Source organism: Stenella coeruleoalba (assembly GCF_951394435.1).
Source record: "Stenella coeruleoalba genome assembly, chromosome: 1".
Taxonomy (NCBI): Eukaryota; Metazoa; Chordata; class Mammalia; order Artiodactyla; family Delphinidae; genus Stenella; species Stenella coeruleoalba.
Window position 1 is genome coordinate 144738993 of NC_137169.1, and position 14154 is coordinate 144753146.

Below are 14154 nucleotides of genomic sequence, written 5' to 3' on the forward strand. Positions count from 1 at the left end.
CTTTGGTAAGCCTCCCCCCGCCCCTCCTTCTTCCCCAGAGTCTCCAAGATACATCTCCATTATGGGACCTGCTATAGGAATTAGGACAGTGAGTTCTATACCGGGGCCAAGGCCCGGTGACCTCCTAGCGATTTCAGTACCACACACCTGTCTCAGCCTGTGCCATCGGGTGTTATTATGTATTTGTTACGCTATATTCCTTCAAAACAAACGAAGCTCTTGGTAGGCTAATCCCAGCACGGTGAATGTAGCAAACATTCGTTATTCATCGTCAGTTTGTTAGTGATGACGCTGACACCTCAGACAGTTATGATACTTCCCCCTAGTCATGCATTTGATTCTCACAACAATCATGGGAGCCAGATGGTCCAAGTATGTCACCAATAATGAAACTGAGGCAGCAAACAGGTTACCATCACTTAGCCAGATGGTGACAATAGCAAGGAAAACGGACTCCATGTACTTTCTACTGGGCCCTATACCTCTCCAGCTCTTTGCCTCAAGAAATGAAGACATAACCACCAAGTCATTATTACCAGCAAAAAAGCACCTCCCATCCGTAAAACAATGGTGGAAACAGTTTGGTGTGATGAAAAAACCCGGTCCACCATTTACAATCCAAGAGAAAAAATCTGGGCATAGAAAAATCTCAACATAGAGTGGCCCCAATGAGCCATCGAGTACATGCTGTCATACTACCACTTAAAGCTGCAGATGCGACTCCCAGAAGAAACTGAAAATGCATCCTTGGGTTAGATTCTGACAGGGAGACTCAGAGTTAGTTAACAGAGGCAGTGTAATAGAACAATTGCGAGCCTCTCCCAGGATTAAGCCTCTAAACCTATCAAGTTTCTACAAAACAAGCAGATCCTGTTATTTCTGCCTGGAGAGAATCGGAATCTTCTGACTTTAAGTGTTAAAGGATTCTTCTACCTACTGAGGCTCTGAATTTGGAAACCAGCTAGATGAGCCGCAATGTTGTACAACAACCAGATTTTAAAGAATCCACTGTATGAATGGATTTTCTTTCTTTCTTAGAAGAACCTCTCGCTGGTTCACCCAATTCAATCACATATCCCTTTTATAAATGCAATCAAACCAAAGAAATAAGGGCTTTTTGTATTTTGTGACTCGGAGAAAAAAGGCATCTCGAACACGAGTGACCCTCCTTGCTCGGCTCTGCTCCCTCACTGGTAATTCCAGGCCATAAAAGTCACCAATTGCAAACAGAAACGTGAGATAACCAGGTCGAACTGTCATTTCCAGAAAATCTTACTCATCCTCTCCCTTGAAAAGGTCAGTTTATTGGGATAGTGATGAAATGATTATTAACCAAACCTACTGGGCTCTGCAAGTCCTCTCACCCCACCATAGTGCTCCCAAGTTTACTGGCATTGCCAGACAATGTCAAGAATTATTTTGTTTTACTTCTCTGATGTTCCCAGTTCACCCTGTTTCAGATGAATGAAGCAATTACAATACTCTCAATGAAGAAGCTATATTCCAATGCACTTTCAATTCCAGTTTGTGAGCAAGTTACTTATTTCTATTTGTTTTTCTTCCTGGGTGGATAATTTCTTCTGTCTTAGAATAGTAGAGCAATCTTTTTCTTAAAGAAGAAATACTGGGCCAAATGCTTCCTTAAAACTTAGTGTCTTCAGCTCATACCATCAAACACAAACATCTTCCTGGACAGTAGAGTAAACAGCACTCAGATCTCATCAAATATCAAACCTTATTCTTAATTCAAAGCTGTTGAAGGAACTTTTCGTGGTGCCCATGATCCTCAGCCATAATTTTTCTTTTTATCTTTTGATATGTACTAATTAGATTATCATCTACATCGTATAAATGAAAAGACAGGTTTAAAGGCTGGCCCCGAAGAGATAAGTCTCGACCAATAGGCCTGGCCGCTTATCCGTCTTTGTCTATTTGTGGGACCTTAGGAGATCAACCTCCCAGAGAATGTCTCTTCAAATTAAAAAGAAAAAAAAAAGAGAGAGAGAGAGAAAAAAATCAAAATCTCTTCATTTCACTGGGTTGTTAAGAAAATTAAAGGTGGTGATACATGTAAAAACACCTTGCAAACCATAACATTCTAAGCACATACTAGCTAAAGTTATTATTAGTGCTTGACAACATGGCATGGAAAAGGACCCCTCCAAGGAAGGCTACCCCATTGGGAACGATAAATAGGAGGGGATGGTGATGGCCTGACAGTCACTAAGGCCATCTCATTGGGGACAATAAACAGGAGGGGATGGTGATGGCCTGACAGTCACTAAGGCTATCTCATTGGGGACAATAAACAGGAGGGGACGGTGATGGTCTGACAGTCACTAACAGAAGGCCCCAGAGACCAGCCATTTGTTTTCACACCCTTTCCTCCTCAGGGCAGGTGAGACTCAGAGCATATCTCATTCATTCTGACCCCCTTCCTCAGACAGTCACAAAGAGACTGGAATTGAAATAAAACACATCCTGATAAGTTCACGAGTTTCTAGCCCCTTCCCTCTCTCCATTCGGAGCTCAAGATTCAGGCACTGTGGCTCTCACTTTTTCTCGAGTTGAGAGATGCTGTTGCTGTTGTTGATTTGCTTATATATTTTCTGCTTTTGAGTCACAACACAAAAGAGCGCCCCTGAAATGCAAATCAAAACCACAATGAAAAACCACCTTACACCTGTCAGAATGGCTATCGTCAAAAAGATAACAATATTAATATATTAATAGTATAGCACAGAGAACTCTTCTCTATACTCTGTAATGACCCACATGGGAAAAGAATCTAACAAAGAGTGGCTATGTGTATATGTATAACTGATTCACTTTGCTGTACAGCAGAAACTAATACAACATTTTTATTCAACTATAATCCAATAAACAATTTTTTAAAAAAGGACAACAAATAATAAGCATTGGTGAAGATGTAGAGAAAAGGGAACCCTTGCACACTGTTGGTGGGAATGTAAACTGGTGTAGCCACCATGGGACACAGCACAGAGGTTCCTCAAAAAATTAAAAATAGAATTACCGTATGATCCAGCTATTCCATTCCTGGGCATATATCCAAAGAAAATGAAAACACTAATTTGAAAAGATATATGCGGCCCCATGTTCATAGCAGCATTATTTACAACAGCCAAGATATGGAAGCAACCTTAATGTCCATCAACAGATGAATGGATAAAGAAGATGTGGTATACATATACAATGGACTATTGCTCAGCCATAAAAAAGAATGAAATTTTGCCATTTGGAACAACATGGATAAGCCTAGAGGATATTGTGCTTAGTGAAGTAAGTCAGACGGAGAGAGACAAACACTGCATGTTTTCACTTACATGTGGAATTTTAAAAATAAAACAAATGAGTATAACAAAACAGAAACAGATACAGAGAACAAACAAGTGGTTACCAGTGAGGGGAGGGGCACAATAGGGGAAGGGGATTAAGAGGTACAAACTACTATGTATAAAATAAATAAGACGGACTTCCCTTGTCCAGTGGTAAAGAATCCCCCTTACACGGCAGGGGACACAGGTTTGATCCCTGGTCAGGGAACTAAGATCCCACACACCTCGGGGCAACTAGACCCTTGCACCAAAACTACTGAGCTCACGTGTCTCAACTAGAGAGCCTGCGTGCTGCAAATTACAGAACCCACGTGCCCTGGAGCCTGTGTGCCGCAACTAGAGAGAAGCCCGCGCGCCGCAAGGAAAGATCCCGCATGCCTCAACAAAGATCCCGCGTGCTGCAACTAAGACCTGATGTAGCCAAAAATAAATAATAAAATAAATAAATAATTTAAAAATAAAATAAATAAGATACAAGGATGTAATGTACAGCACAGGGAATATAGCCAATATTTTATAATAAATTTAAATGAAGTATAATCTTAAAAACTATCAAATCACTATGTTATACACCTGAAACTAATGTAACATTGTATATCAACTATACTTTAATTGAAAAAAGAGTTCTCTTACTCCAAGGTGGGGCAGGCCACAGTTCCAAAATATCTGATAACTGTGGCTTAAAGAGAAATACTTGGGTTGAAACACAAAAAGCAAAAAAATGCATTTAGAGATTAGCATTTCCATGCCTACGGAGAAAGTTTACAATTAAAAGGATAATATGGGTCACCATGCCTTACTATCGGGGTGACCCTGAGCAATAATAGTTCCTACTTCGTAGAGCTGGCATGAGGATTAAATGAGTTAATATATGTAAATGAGGAGAACAGCATTGGCACAGAGTAAGCACTGTCTAAAGGTTTGCCATTAGTATTATTACAACAATTGACAAATTTTTATCCATCACTCAGGTGTTGGCCAATTTAAAACTTGTCCCCCCCCAAAAATAAAATAAAATAAATAAAACTTGTCCCATCTTTTTCCAATCTTCCATGGTTAGCAACGGTTGACAGTTTGTTCTTGTGAGAATGGACCAATAAATCAACAAAATGTTGCATCTGATCCATGAGAATCTACGTCTGATGCCTCTGTCCTAAGTGCTGCGGTTGGTTTTGGCGAAATGCAACTGTGCTTCTAAACAAATCAGAAAACCTATTTTTCTGCCCCTTTCTTTCCCTCAATTCAGAGACGATGATCCCAGTGACCTCTTTAGACATACTGTTACTAAGTGTGGTTATTTCAATTATCAAACACCAAATGAGCTTGCAAAATAAGACAAGGATAAAAGAAGTCTGGAAAAATCACCTTCCTCTTCAGTATCAATAAATAACACTAAATTTTCCATTGAATTAAAAATGTACGTGAAGAAAACAGTTTGAGGCAACCTTCTGCATTCAAACTTTCTAGAAGAAACCAGCCCTTACTTGTTGCTTTCCTAAGGATCAAGGACTACGTTCAATTCCCTTATCTTCGTATCCCCAGGGCATGCAACAGACACTCACAAAAGATAGATGAATAGACGGGAGAAAACAGAGCTGGCTTTTACCCACAGTGTTCAGAACCCATCAAATTCCTATAATCACAGAATTAAAGAATGTTCGTGATATGGAAGGAATTGAGCTCAGGAGAAGTTACACAACTTGCCCAAAGCCACGTGGCTATTTAACAGCAGAGACTGAACTTGATCTATCACCCCTGTAAAGAACACTGGGCTCTCAAGCTGTACCAGAGCTTCCCAGCTAAGGGCAAGTCTCCGTGGCCTTTTGGAAGCTTTTGAAATATGCCTCTGACAACAGGAAGAGCGCCACATGGGTGCTTTTCTTCCCGTATTTAATCAATATTTACTGGAGAGCAATCTTCACCTACACTCTTTGTTACTCTCAGGAATTAAAGAACCACTGACTCTCTCCAACTTGCCACTTCAGGCCTCTGAGATGAGAGATTCGCTATTTGTGGTATGAAATCCTTCTCCTGTCTCCCAGAGCTTTCCGATTTCACCTCGGGGATAAATCAAAAGCGTTTCCATGCTGCTTATATTAGAGTGGCCTTTTGTTGAAGAAACATGCTTTATAATTTGAGGCGCTGGGACTTTTGTTTATAGACTGAATTAAGTACAGGTTGAAACTGAGGCTTTTAGACATAACATTGCAGGAGAAGCTTACGCTCTACCACGTAAGAAATCTTTCTCAAACTCCAAGAGACTGGCACCTCCAACTCAGTGAGCTGGGCAGACAGCATTTGTTCCTGCCTGCTGGCACACAGCTCAATGCTACGGCCACATGGCCCAAACAAGACCTCCAGGAGCTTAAGCCAGCGGTACTAGTGCCACAACTCTGATGTGCAGACAGGGCAGCCCAACGGGGAGTGCCCTGGGTCAGAGACTCGGAAGCAGAGAAAGGAAACGGAGCATAGCTCAGATGATATTACGTTCCTGCTCTAAACCCTTCAGTGGTTCCCACTGCCTGCCGTGCGACACTCGGAATCCTCACGGGGGCTTATGATTGGGTCCCAAATTATTTATTCCTCCTCCTTACCTACTGGTTCCCTGCAGGTCTACCATGTTCTAGATGATCCAGACTGTTCTGTCTCCCTGAACAGTTCAATGACGTCACCACCTCCACACCTCTGCACAAGGTGTCTCTCCCCTGAGATGCTCCAACCACTGCCTCCCTCAGATCTCATCCTAAGTGCCACCTCTTCTCTAGAACCTTTCCTGAGTTCTCCTCCAACCTCCCAGGCCTCCTCCAAGTGGAAGTGGCCTCAATCGCCATGACACTCTTGTAGTACTTTTGTAACTGCCCATGGTAATTATTTTCTAAACGGTGTGTCAGCAATTTGGGAATGTCTTTTCTTGCTGTCAGTCAGCATTAGCTGAGCATCTTCTGTGTGTCAGATGCTGTGCTGGGTGCCTGGGACATGAAAATAAATAAAGTCAAGGTTCTTGCCTTCAATGGGCTTATGCTCTAGTGGATGAGATGACACTAGGACAAAGGGTTATACCTAGTGCAGGGGGGAAATGAAATATGAAAGAGGTGATGGCATTTTAAGTTGGGTCTTAAAGAGAAATGTGTTCACTGGGCAAAAAATAGAGAGGAAGGAAGGGTTCTTCTAGGGGAAAAGAACATTATATACAGCAGTGCTTGTCACAGGTTTTACCGAATGAATAAAACAAAGGCCGGGAAGGTTCCAGATTGGTTAGCCCCCTGCTCACTACTGTCTACATTTACTGAGTGTGTTCATGACTCCCATCCCTCACAGCAACCCCGAAAGTTAGGCAGCATCATCCTCATTTTATGGATGAGAAAACTGAGGCTTCCAATGCCCAAAACCCCAAAGCTATCAAGTAGCAGAGCGTGGCCAGTGTTCCTGATACTATAAGGCTGTACTAATGAGTTCGCCTTCAAGGACCTAAACATAAAGCAAACTCTTAGCTCTCTTCCTCTAAGCCTGGGTGGACCACTCCGGGCAGACCTCAAATACCCAAAAACCATCTCAGGGAACACATACTGAGAGGGAAGAAGAGAGAAGCAGCCGAAGCTGTGCTGCGTCCAGATTCTGGGAACAGCGAGGCCCTGTGTCTCCCTATAAACCTGATGTTACTCCTCTCACAGTATATGGTTTTAGTGGCCCCAAATGTGGGTCCTCTTTCCTAATATATAAACGGCAACCTGGAAAGAGCCGTCCAAAAGTCACCTCAGGCCAACTCAGGCTCATTAAAGCTCCCTTAGGGCTCTGAGAATTGAACTGAACCTCTGGCTTTCTAGGAGAAAGCACTTCGTTTTTGACAGAGTTCTCTTCCCTCCTTTTCTTCATCTGATCACTTGCTCAATTTTTCCCTTTCTAGTTCAGGCTTTTTCTGTAACTCCTGTATTGGGCATATGCTCTTTTTTTTTCCCCTCCTAGCTGAGACTATTATATCTTGCTATTGTCATGTTCCTTTTCCATTGAAAGCAATCAAAAATGAAAATCCACATTTCAGAACGGTGTCTATTAAATAGGCACCTTTTCATGGTTGGAAAAAAAAAAAAGACAGCACTCTCTGAGGGCTGACTTTCAGTTCTGTGTATCACCTAAAGATTAGACGCTTGGGTGAGACTTTTGCCTCTTCACAGGCCATTTGTATTTGGGTATTTGAGAGAGACGGCAGAAAGTCTCGAGCCAGAACCAATTTGTTTTAAGGAATTCTTTGTCGAAAGCATTGCTAATCAAAGTGTGGTCCTGAGACCAGCAGCGACTGCATCACTTGTGAGCTTGTTGGGAACGGAGACTCTCAGGCTCACCCCAGACCAGCTGAACCAGAATCTGCCGTTTTGCAAGATCCCAAGTGATTCATAAGTACATTAAAATTTTAGAAGCACTGGTCTAGAATTAAAATGAATTTGCTTTAATGAAACCACCCTGTAGCCTCCACGTGGACTTCTTTCCTAAGAAAGAAATCTCTGTACAGTAAACTCCATAGAACATCCTCCACCACGCTTTTCCACCCAAACTGTTTATTCATGGAAGAATTTTGAAATGATAAATCAGCTTCCAGAAATCACACTCAGCCTGAGGGAGTTCCAGATGACACAAAGCTGATGGCCAGCCTTTCTACAGTGTGTGGGAACTAAGAAGGGAGAAGTAGGGCTTCCCTGGCGGCGCAGTGGTTGAGAGTCCACCTGCAGATGCAGGAGACACGGGTTTGTGCCCCAGTCCGGGAAGATCCCACATGCTGCAGAGCGGCTGGGCCCGTGAGCCATGGCCGCTGAGCCTGCGTGTCCGGAGCCTGTGCTCTGCAACGGGAGAGGCCACAACAGTGCGAGGCCTGCGTACCGCAAAAAAAAAAAAAAAAAAAAAAAAAAGAAGGGATAGGTAACAGGCAACCCTCGTCCCGCCTTCTTTAAGGCCCTGGATCTTTCTGTTGATATCTTTGCCTCTCGGAAGAGGGGAGTAAAAGACGTGTTGTACAACCGCACGGGTGACTAATGTGAGACTGAGGGGGCTGTGCTGTGTACTGAGCTCTGAGATCCTTGAGTGGGGGGACGCTCTGTAAACACAAATGGCAGAACCAAGAGCCAGCCAAGTCCAGGCTGTGCTCACACCTCACACTTCCAATAACAACAGTCAAGACACACACAGATGAACCCTGACTAACCTGTCACCTACACTGGAGAAAGGAACAGAGAGGATGGAGAATCACGTGCACCTGGTTTAAGGAAATGACAGCTAGAACTGGAAGAAAGAAAAGGGAAGAGGGGAGGTGATGACCAGGCCCTGCTCGAGGCTGTCTTGCCCACCTGGTCTCAGTCACCCTCCAAGTGGAGCTAAAGCTCACGGGCGGACAGAGGCTGTGACCAGAGCCCTGGCAGGCCACACAGGTGCTGGCCTGCCATCCCACTTGACCTTGGTCTCTATGAAGAGGACACCTGCCTCAGAGACATTTTTATAAAAAAAAGGGAGCACCAAAAAAGTTACCCCTTGTTGAAAAACCAAAACCGGGTCCCCCAGCCAAAGTGAGTGTTTTCTCACTAATTCCGATAAACATGCACATCACAGGAAGCTCCTTTAGACTCCTGGCATCTTTCAGACCTCTAAGTGCAACGCCTGGGTTATTGATTCCTCTGTGTTAAAGCCCAACTTGGTAGTGCCCTCCCCCACTTCTACTAATTTTTCACTCATTATTTCCATCTTCACCTTTGAATTCTCTAAAACGGCAATATTTTAAAACACTAAAATGGTTTACTTGTTATCAATCAATACGTGCTTTTCCACCAATTATAATTTCTTTGTAGATTCACAGTTTTTCAGCTCCAGAAACATGATTCTGTCCTTTTAATATGCCCACATCAGCAAGCTCTCACAGGAAATCTGGAACGGACGGCAAAGAGCAGTGGTGGCAGAAAGACCCTTAGGCTCTGAAATTCAGACAGGAATGCCATCCATCTTCCTCTACCACAACCAAAAGACAGCCCTCCCCGCCAGAACCGAATATGTCAGATATCAGCCGCCTCTGAGGACTGAGGCTCTGAATTTGATTTCAGCTAACTTCCACTTCATAGAAAAGCACTCGACTTTATTCCCCCTGTAACTCAGACCTGGATAAGCCAAGCAGTTCTCCAGAAACACATCTGAAGGAACAACTGTGCATCCCCTCCCCACCGTCAACATGCACGGGCATGCCTGAACACACCACCTCCCAAGGCAAAGAGAAAGTTAACTTTCAAATAAAGCTGTCCTGCAGCCAGTCTGGTCACATTTCCAGACCCTTTACATTCACAAAGGTGGTTCTTGCAACTCTGGCCTAAATCCAGAAGCTGAAAACTGACCTCTCCCTGCTGAGGGCACAGACCAGGGTCAAAGGTCCACAAACACACGTTCGCCACAATACACCACTTTCTTTCTCTCTCTCTCTCTTGGCCAAAGTGAGAATAATGGGCCAGGCTTATTGTCTTTCCTTCAGAGAAGCCAGGATGGGCGGCTGGTGGGAAGCTCCAGACAGAATGTGGGTGTGTGAATCTATGCAGGCTCCACAGAGGAATTTTCTGGGAACTCCAGGGGTTTTGAAGAAGGGTGGTCTCAGGCTGGGACACAGGGGCTCCTCGGATTCTCGGGTACCCCAGAAGTGTGGGGTGTAGGAGGGGCGTAGTGGCAAGGCTATCCTGCCAGCCAGGCTCCCCTTCCCTGCCGTCCCAGGCCCTCCGCACCACGGCGGGGTCACTCACCGCCCGTGAGCTGTGCAGGGCCGAAGCACAGCGCCAGCTGAAACCACAGGATCACGGCCAAGAGTCTCTGGGGGGACTGAGGCTGCTGCTGCTCTAGAAATCCATCTCCATCGCTCGGGTTCATTCCATGATACATCTTTCATCCACAGAGGGCATCCGGCTTGCAAGAGTCTGCAACCAAGAGCGAACACGACGATACCCCAGGCTGCCAGGGCGCCGGGGGCCACGCTCCCCCTCCTCCGCCCTGGGACCGGGACCCTCGGCTTCCCCTGCTCCTTTCCCATTCCTCACCCGCGCGGCCCCCGCCCCCTTTCCCACTGCGAGCTCCCCCCTCTTCTCCCCAGCGCGGGGTACACTGAGTAACTGCCGCCGCGGGATGCTGCGCGTGCGGGAGGGATGGAGGAGGGGTGGGAGGGCAGGGGTTAGCGCACATTGGCTCCGTGCCGGTCCCCCGGATTCAGCGGCTGTGACCACGACAGGAAAGTCTAAAGCCTTCCAGCCTCTCGGGGCTGAAAAAACACTTTTCCCCGGGCCTACACATTTCACTCCTAGCAATCTCACGAGGTGTCACCGGATCCCCCCAGCTACTTCTCTGGTTTTCCCCAGGATCGGGATGGGTCCTACTGCCCAGTCCCCAGTGAGATTTCTCCGCGCTGTCAAAAAATTCCTCCCTCGGGGAGCAGAACCAGGCACCAACTCCCCCTCCTCGGCCTGCGAGCGCCTCCCCGGGATGGAAAGCCCCTTCCGGGGCTCTCGGTCTTACCTGTGGGTCTCATGCATGCAGCTTCCTTCCCTCCTCCGCCTCCTCCCGCCGCCAGTCTAACCCGCATCTGTGCGCGACCTCTGCTGCCGCCGCTGCGCGAGCGAGCGAGACGGAAGCCGCGGCGGCGGCGGCGGCGGCGGCGGCGGCGGCGGCGGCGGCGGCGGCGGCGGCGGCGGCGGCGGCGCCCGGCTCCAGCTCCCCCCGCCCGCGCTCTCCCTCCCCAGGCTCCGGGAGCGGACGGGTGCGGGAGTTGCGCGGGGGAGGACGGTAGTCCGGCCGCGCGCCCCCGAGGAGTCACCCGCGCGCCCGCTACCTGAGCTCCCGAGCGCGCGGCGGCGGCGCGGAGAGAGGGACGGGGCGGGGGCGGGGCGGAGGCGCGCAGCCCGGACACGCACGCGGCGGGCACGCGCCTCCGCAGACCCAGCCGGCGCCGCGGCTGGGGAAGGGGCCCCGCCAGCGCGGGGAGGGGGAAGGGACCCGCCGCCGCCGCAACCAATCGGAAGCCCGCGCGCCTGCACCTGTCGGCACAGGCCTAGGGCCGGGTCGCCCCTTTCCTGGCGCAGAACAGCGGTCTCCGCCTGGGCTACGCGCGAGCCCGGGTGGCCGCCGCGGCCTCCGCGCGTCCTCCCGTGCCCCCAGAGCGCGGCACGGCGCGGGAGAGGGCTCCGCTTTAGGCTGCTGCCGCGGTGGTGGCTCCAACCCGTAGGACAAGAGTGCACAGCCCGGCCGGTCCCCACCCCGAGACCCTCACCACCGACGGGGTTCACGTGGGCGGGGCGGGGGACGGCCAATTGCCAAAGTCTCTTCCTTTCCTGCGTTTAGCTCTCCGCACCTCACCAGGTCCCACCAAGGCTCTGCGTGTCCGCTCAGAGCCCGAATGACACTCTTCCCCCTCCCCCGCTCCCTTGATATTTGCCCTTTTGCGAGCGGCAGGCTTGTGCAGGAGGACTCTGAGCCTGTCTGGGAGATGCGCTGGCCCCTCCGAACCTCCGCCCGGCGCGCGCTCTCCTTGCGAGGAGAGGGAGGGTCCTCGGTGCCGCTGCAGAAGGTGGAGTACGGAGGAGGGGGCGGCGGGGGGGGGGTGCTTCTGGGGCTGTGGATCGGAACCCAAGGGGTTCGAAGGTGTTTGCCTCGGAACCATCCAAGTTTATCTGGAGAGAGTTCGCCTTGTCGGTGTTGTCTCTCTGCGGCTTTTGGTGCCCGAGCCCAGCCCGCAGAAGGGTGCAACTCACTCCCCACTGGTTCTGGCCGCCCGCTGGCCCTGCGCAAAACTGGTCTTCCTCGGCCTGCCTGGCTCCGAGGGCCTCCGTCCCAGCCACGGTAGTTAAGGGGTGTGAGCTGATGAGGTGGTGCAGGTAGGCAGCACTTTAGAACCAGCGGCACCCCATTATTCTGTAGCAATTTGTGGATATGAAAACCATGTTTCGGATACCGCCACCAAATCATCCTCTGCTTCCGTCGGCTTTCCCCAAATCTCACATACTGATGGTAGTCAGGAAATTACAGCTTTTACTCTGTCGACTCTTACTGGGAGTAATTTTAACAAATTCTTTCAGGATAGATTAACTTTTAGTAAATAAATCTAATTCAGCATTTTTTCTATTTATTTATTTTTGCTTTGTAAAACTGAGATGGCAGCTTTGTATAGAATAAGTTTAAGATTTTTCACTTGCACAAGTTCGTTTCTGCTGAAGCTTGTGCTTTGGGGCTCCAGAATCTTAGTTGGGTACCCATGCTTCCAGGGTCCTATGACTGACCTCTAGAGTTTGAATACTTATGTAATTGTTTTTCTCAGTAAATTTTCTAAAGCTTTCTAATAAGCCGTCAAATCAACAAACTCAGAAACATTTGTTGACCCACTATTGAGACCTGTTCTCCAGCTGATAAGTACAATCCAGTCGTACAGAGAATATCAGGATTGAAATAAACATCCAAGTTTATCTGGTGCAAACACAGGACCTGTGCTTGAGTCCCCCCTCTGACATTTCTGCTAAGTGGTCATGCAGCCTCATGGAATACTTGAGGAAGCCTGTAATGTTTGCCCACAGCTCTCTTAGAAAAGCCCTCTTTGTACTGAACTGAAACCTACCTCCCTGAAACTTTTACACACTGGTTCCGGCTCTCCCATCTGGGCCCACACAGCTAGATGGAATTCCTCTTCCTTAAGACAGTGCTTTACCCATTTGGAGATGGCTTTATGTCCCCTTAACTCTTCCTTTCTCTGGGTTAAACTCAGCTACTTCGCACAGTGTAACAGTGCCTAGACTCCTCGTCAGCCTTGTAGCCTTTCTCTGGATGGGACCCAGTTTCACAATGGCCACCCACCCCCAAGCAATCAGAGTTTGTTTCCAGAAGGGGATTCCACATTCACTCTATGGGTTCTGACCAGCATACGACAGGACTGGCACATCCTGTATTTTAAATATTTGCTTCTATTAATGCAACTTTAGAAGACAAGTATTTGAGTGCGGGTACAGCACACCCTTTTGTTAGCTTTCCACATTATCTCATGTATTAGTTTCTAGGACTGTCATAACAAAATATCACACACTAGGTGTCATAAAACAACAAAGATTTATTTTCTCACAGTTCTGGAGGCCAAAAGTCTGAGATTAAGGTGTCAGCAGGTTTGGTTTCTTCTGAAGCTGCTCTCCTTGGCTTGCAGATGGCCACCATCTTGCCGTGTGCTCACATGGTCACCCCTCTGTGTGTGCAAGTGTCTGGTGTCTCCCTCTGTGTGCGTGTGTGTGTGTGTCCTAATCTTTTTTATAAGGACACCAGTTATATCGGATTAGAGACCACTCTAACAACCCCATTTTAACTTTATTCCCTCTTTAAAGGCCCTGTCTTGAAATACAGTCACATTCTGAGGTACAGGAGGTTGGGGGGACACTATTCAGTGTCCAGTGTTACACTCATTTTACAGGCGAGGATGCTAAAGACAAAGGAGTTCAATCCATTTACTCACGACCACCCAGCCTAGGAAGGCGTCAGGTTAAATCTAAAGCAGTTCAGTTCCATCCTAATGGTTTTCCCAATACGTCACAGCTATTGCTGTGAATACCTTCCACCTCAAGGATTCTAGGCAAGTTATCCTGAATATTAGGATATAGATTTTTCTCAAGAGGATGAGAATAAACGTAGATGGAATGCAGGAGAGAGCATGACTTCCTTCCTGCTAAATGGGGAAAAACTTAATCTTTCTTCCTCTTTCATATAAAAGTCAGTGCCAAAACCAATACCAGTGGGGAGACATGCTGAAGCAAAGCCCCCA

The 14154-nt window shown here is 47.6% G+C and overlaps 1 protein-coding gene across 4 annotated transcripts in view; it reads right to left on the reverse strand.

Moving 5' to 3' along the window:
• Positions 1-14154, reverse strand: part of SUSD4 (sushi domain containing 4) — a 275118-nt gene that overhangs the window by 109592 nt on the left and 151372 nt on the right. Inside the window, exons 1-2 of one of the 4 annotated variants that reach the window (XM_079916394.1) lie at positions 10881-11220; positions 10118-10288 (exon numbers count right to left, since the gene is read on the reverse strand). In XM_079916394.1, coding sequence (XP_079772520.1) covers positions 10118-10253 — 136 coding nt within the window. In that variant the 5' untranslated portion in view covers positions 10254-10288; positions 10881-11220. Of the gene's footprint in view, positions 1-10117; positions 10289-10548; positions 10695-10880; positions 11223-14154 lie in introns of those variants that run through there. The other 3 variants (XM_079916391.1, XM_079916393.1, XM_079916392.1) reach the window with 3 other exon arrangements.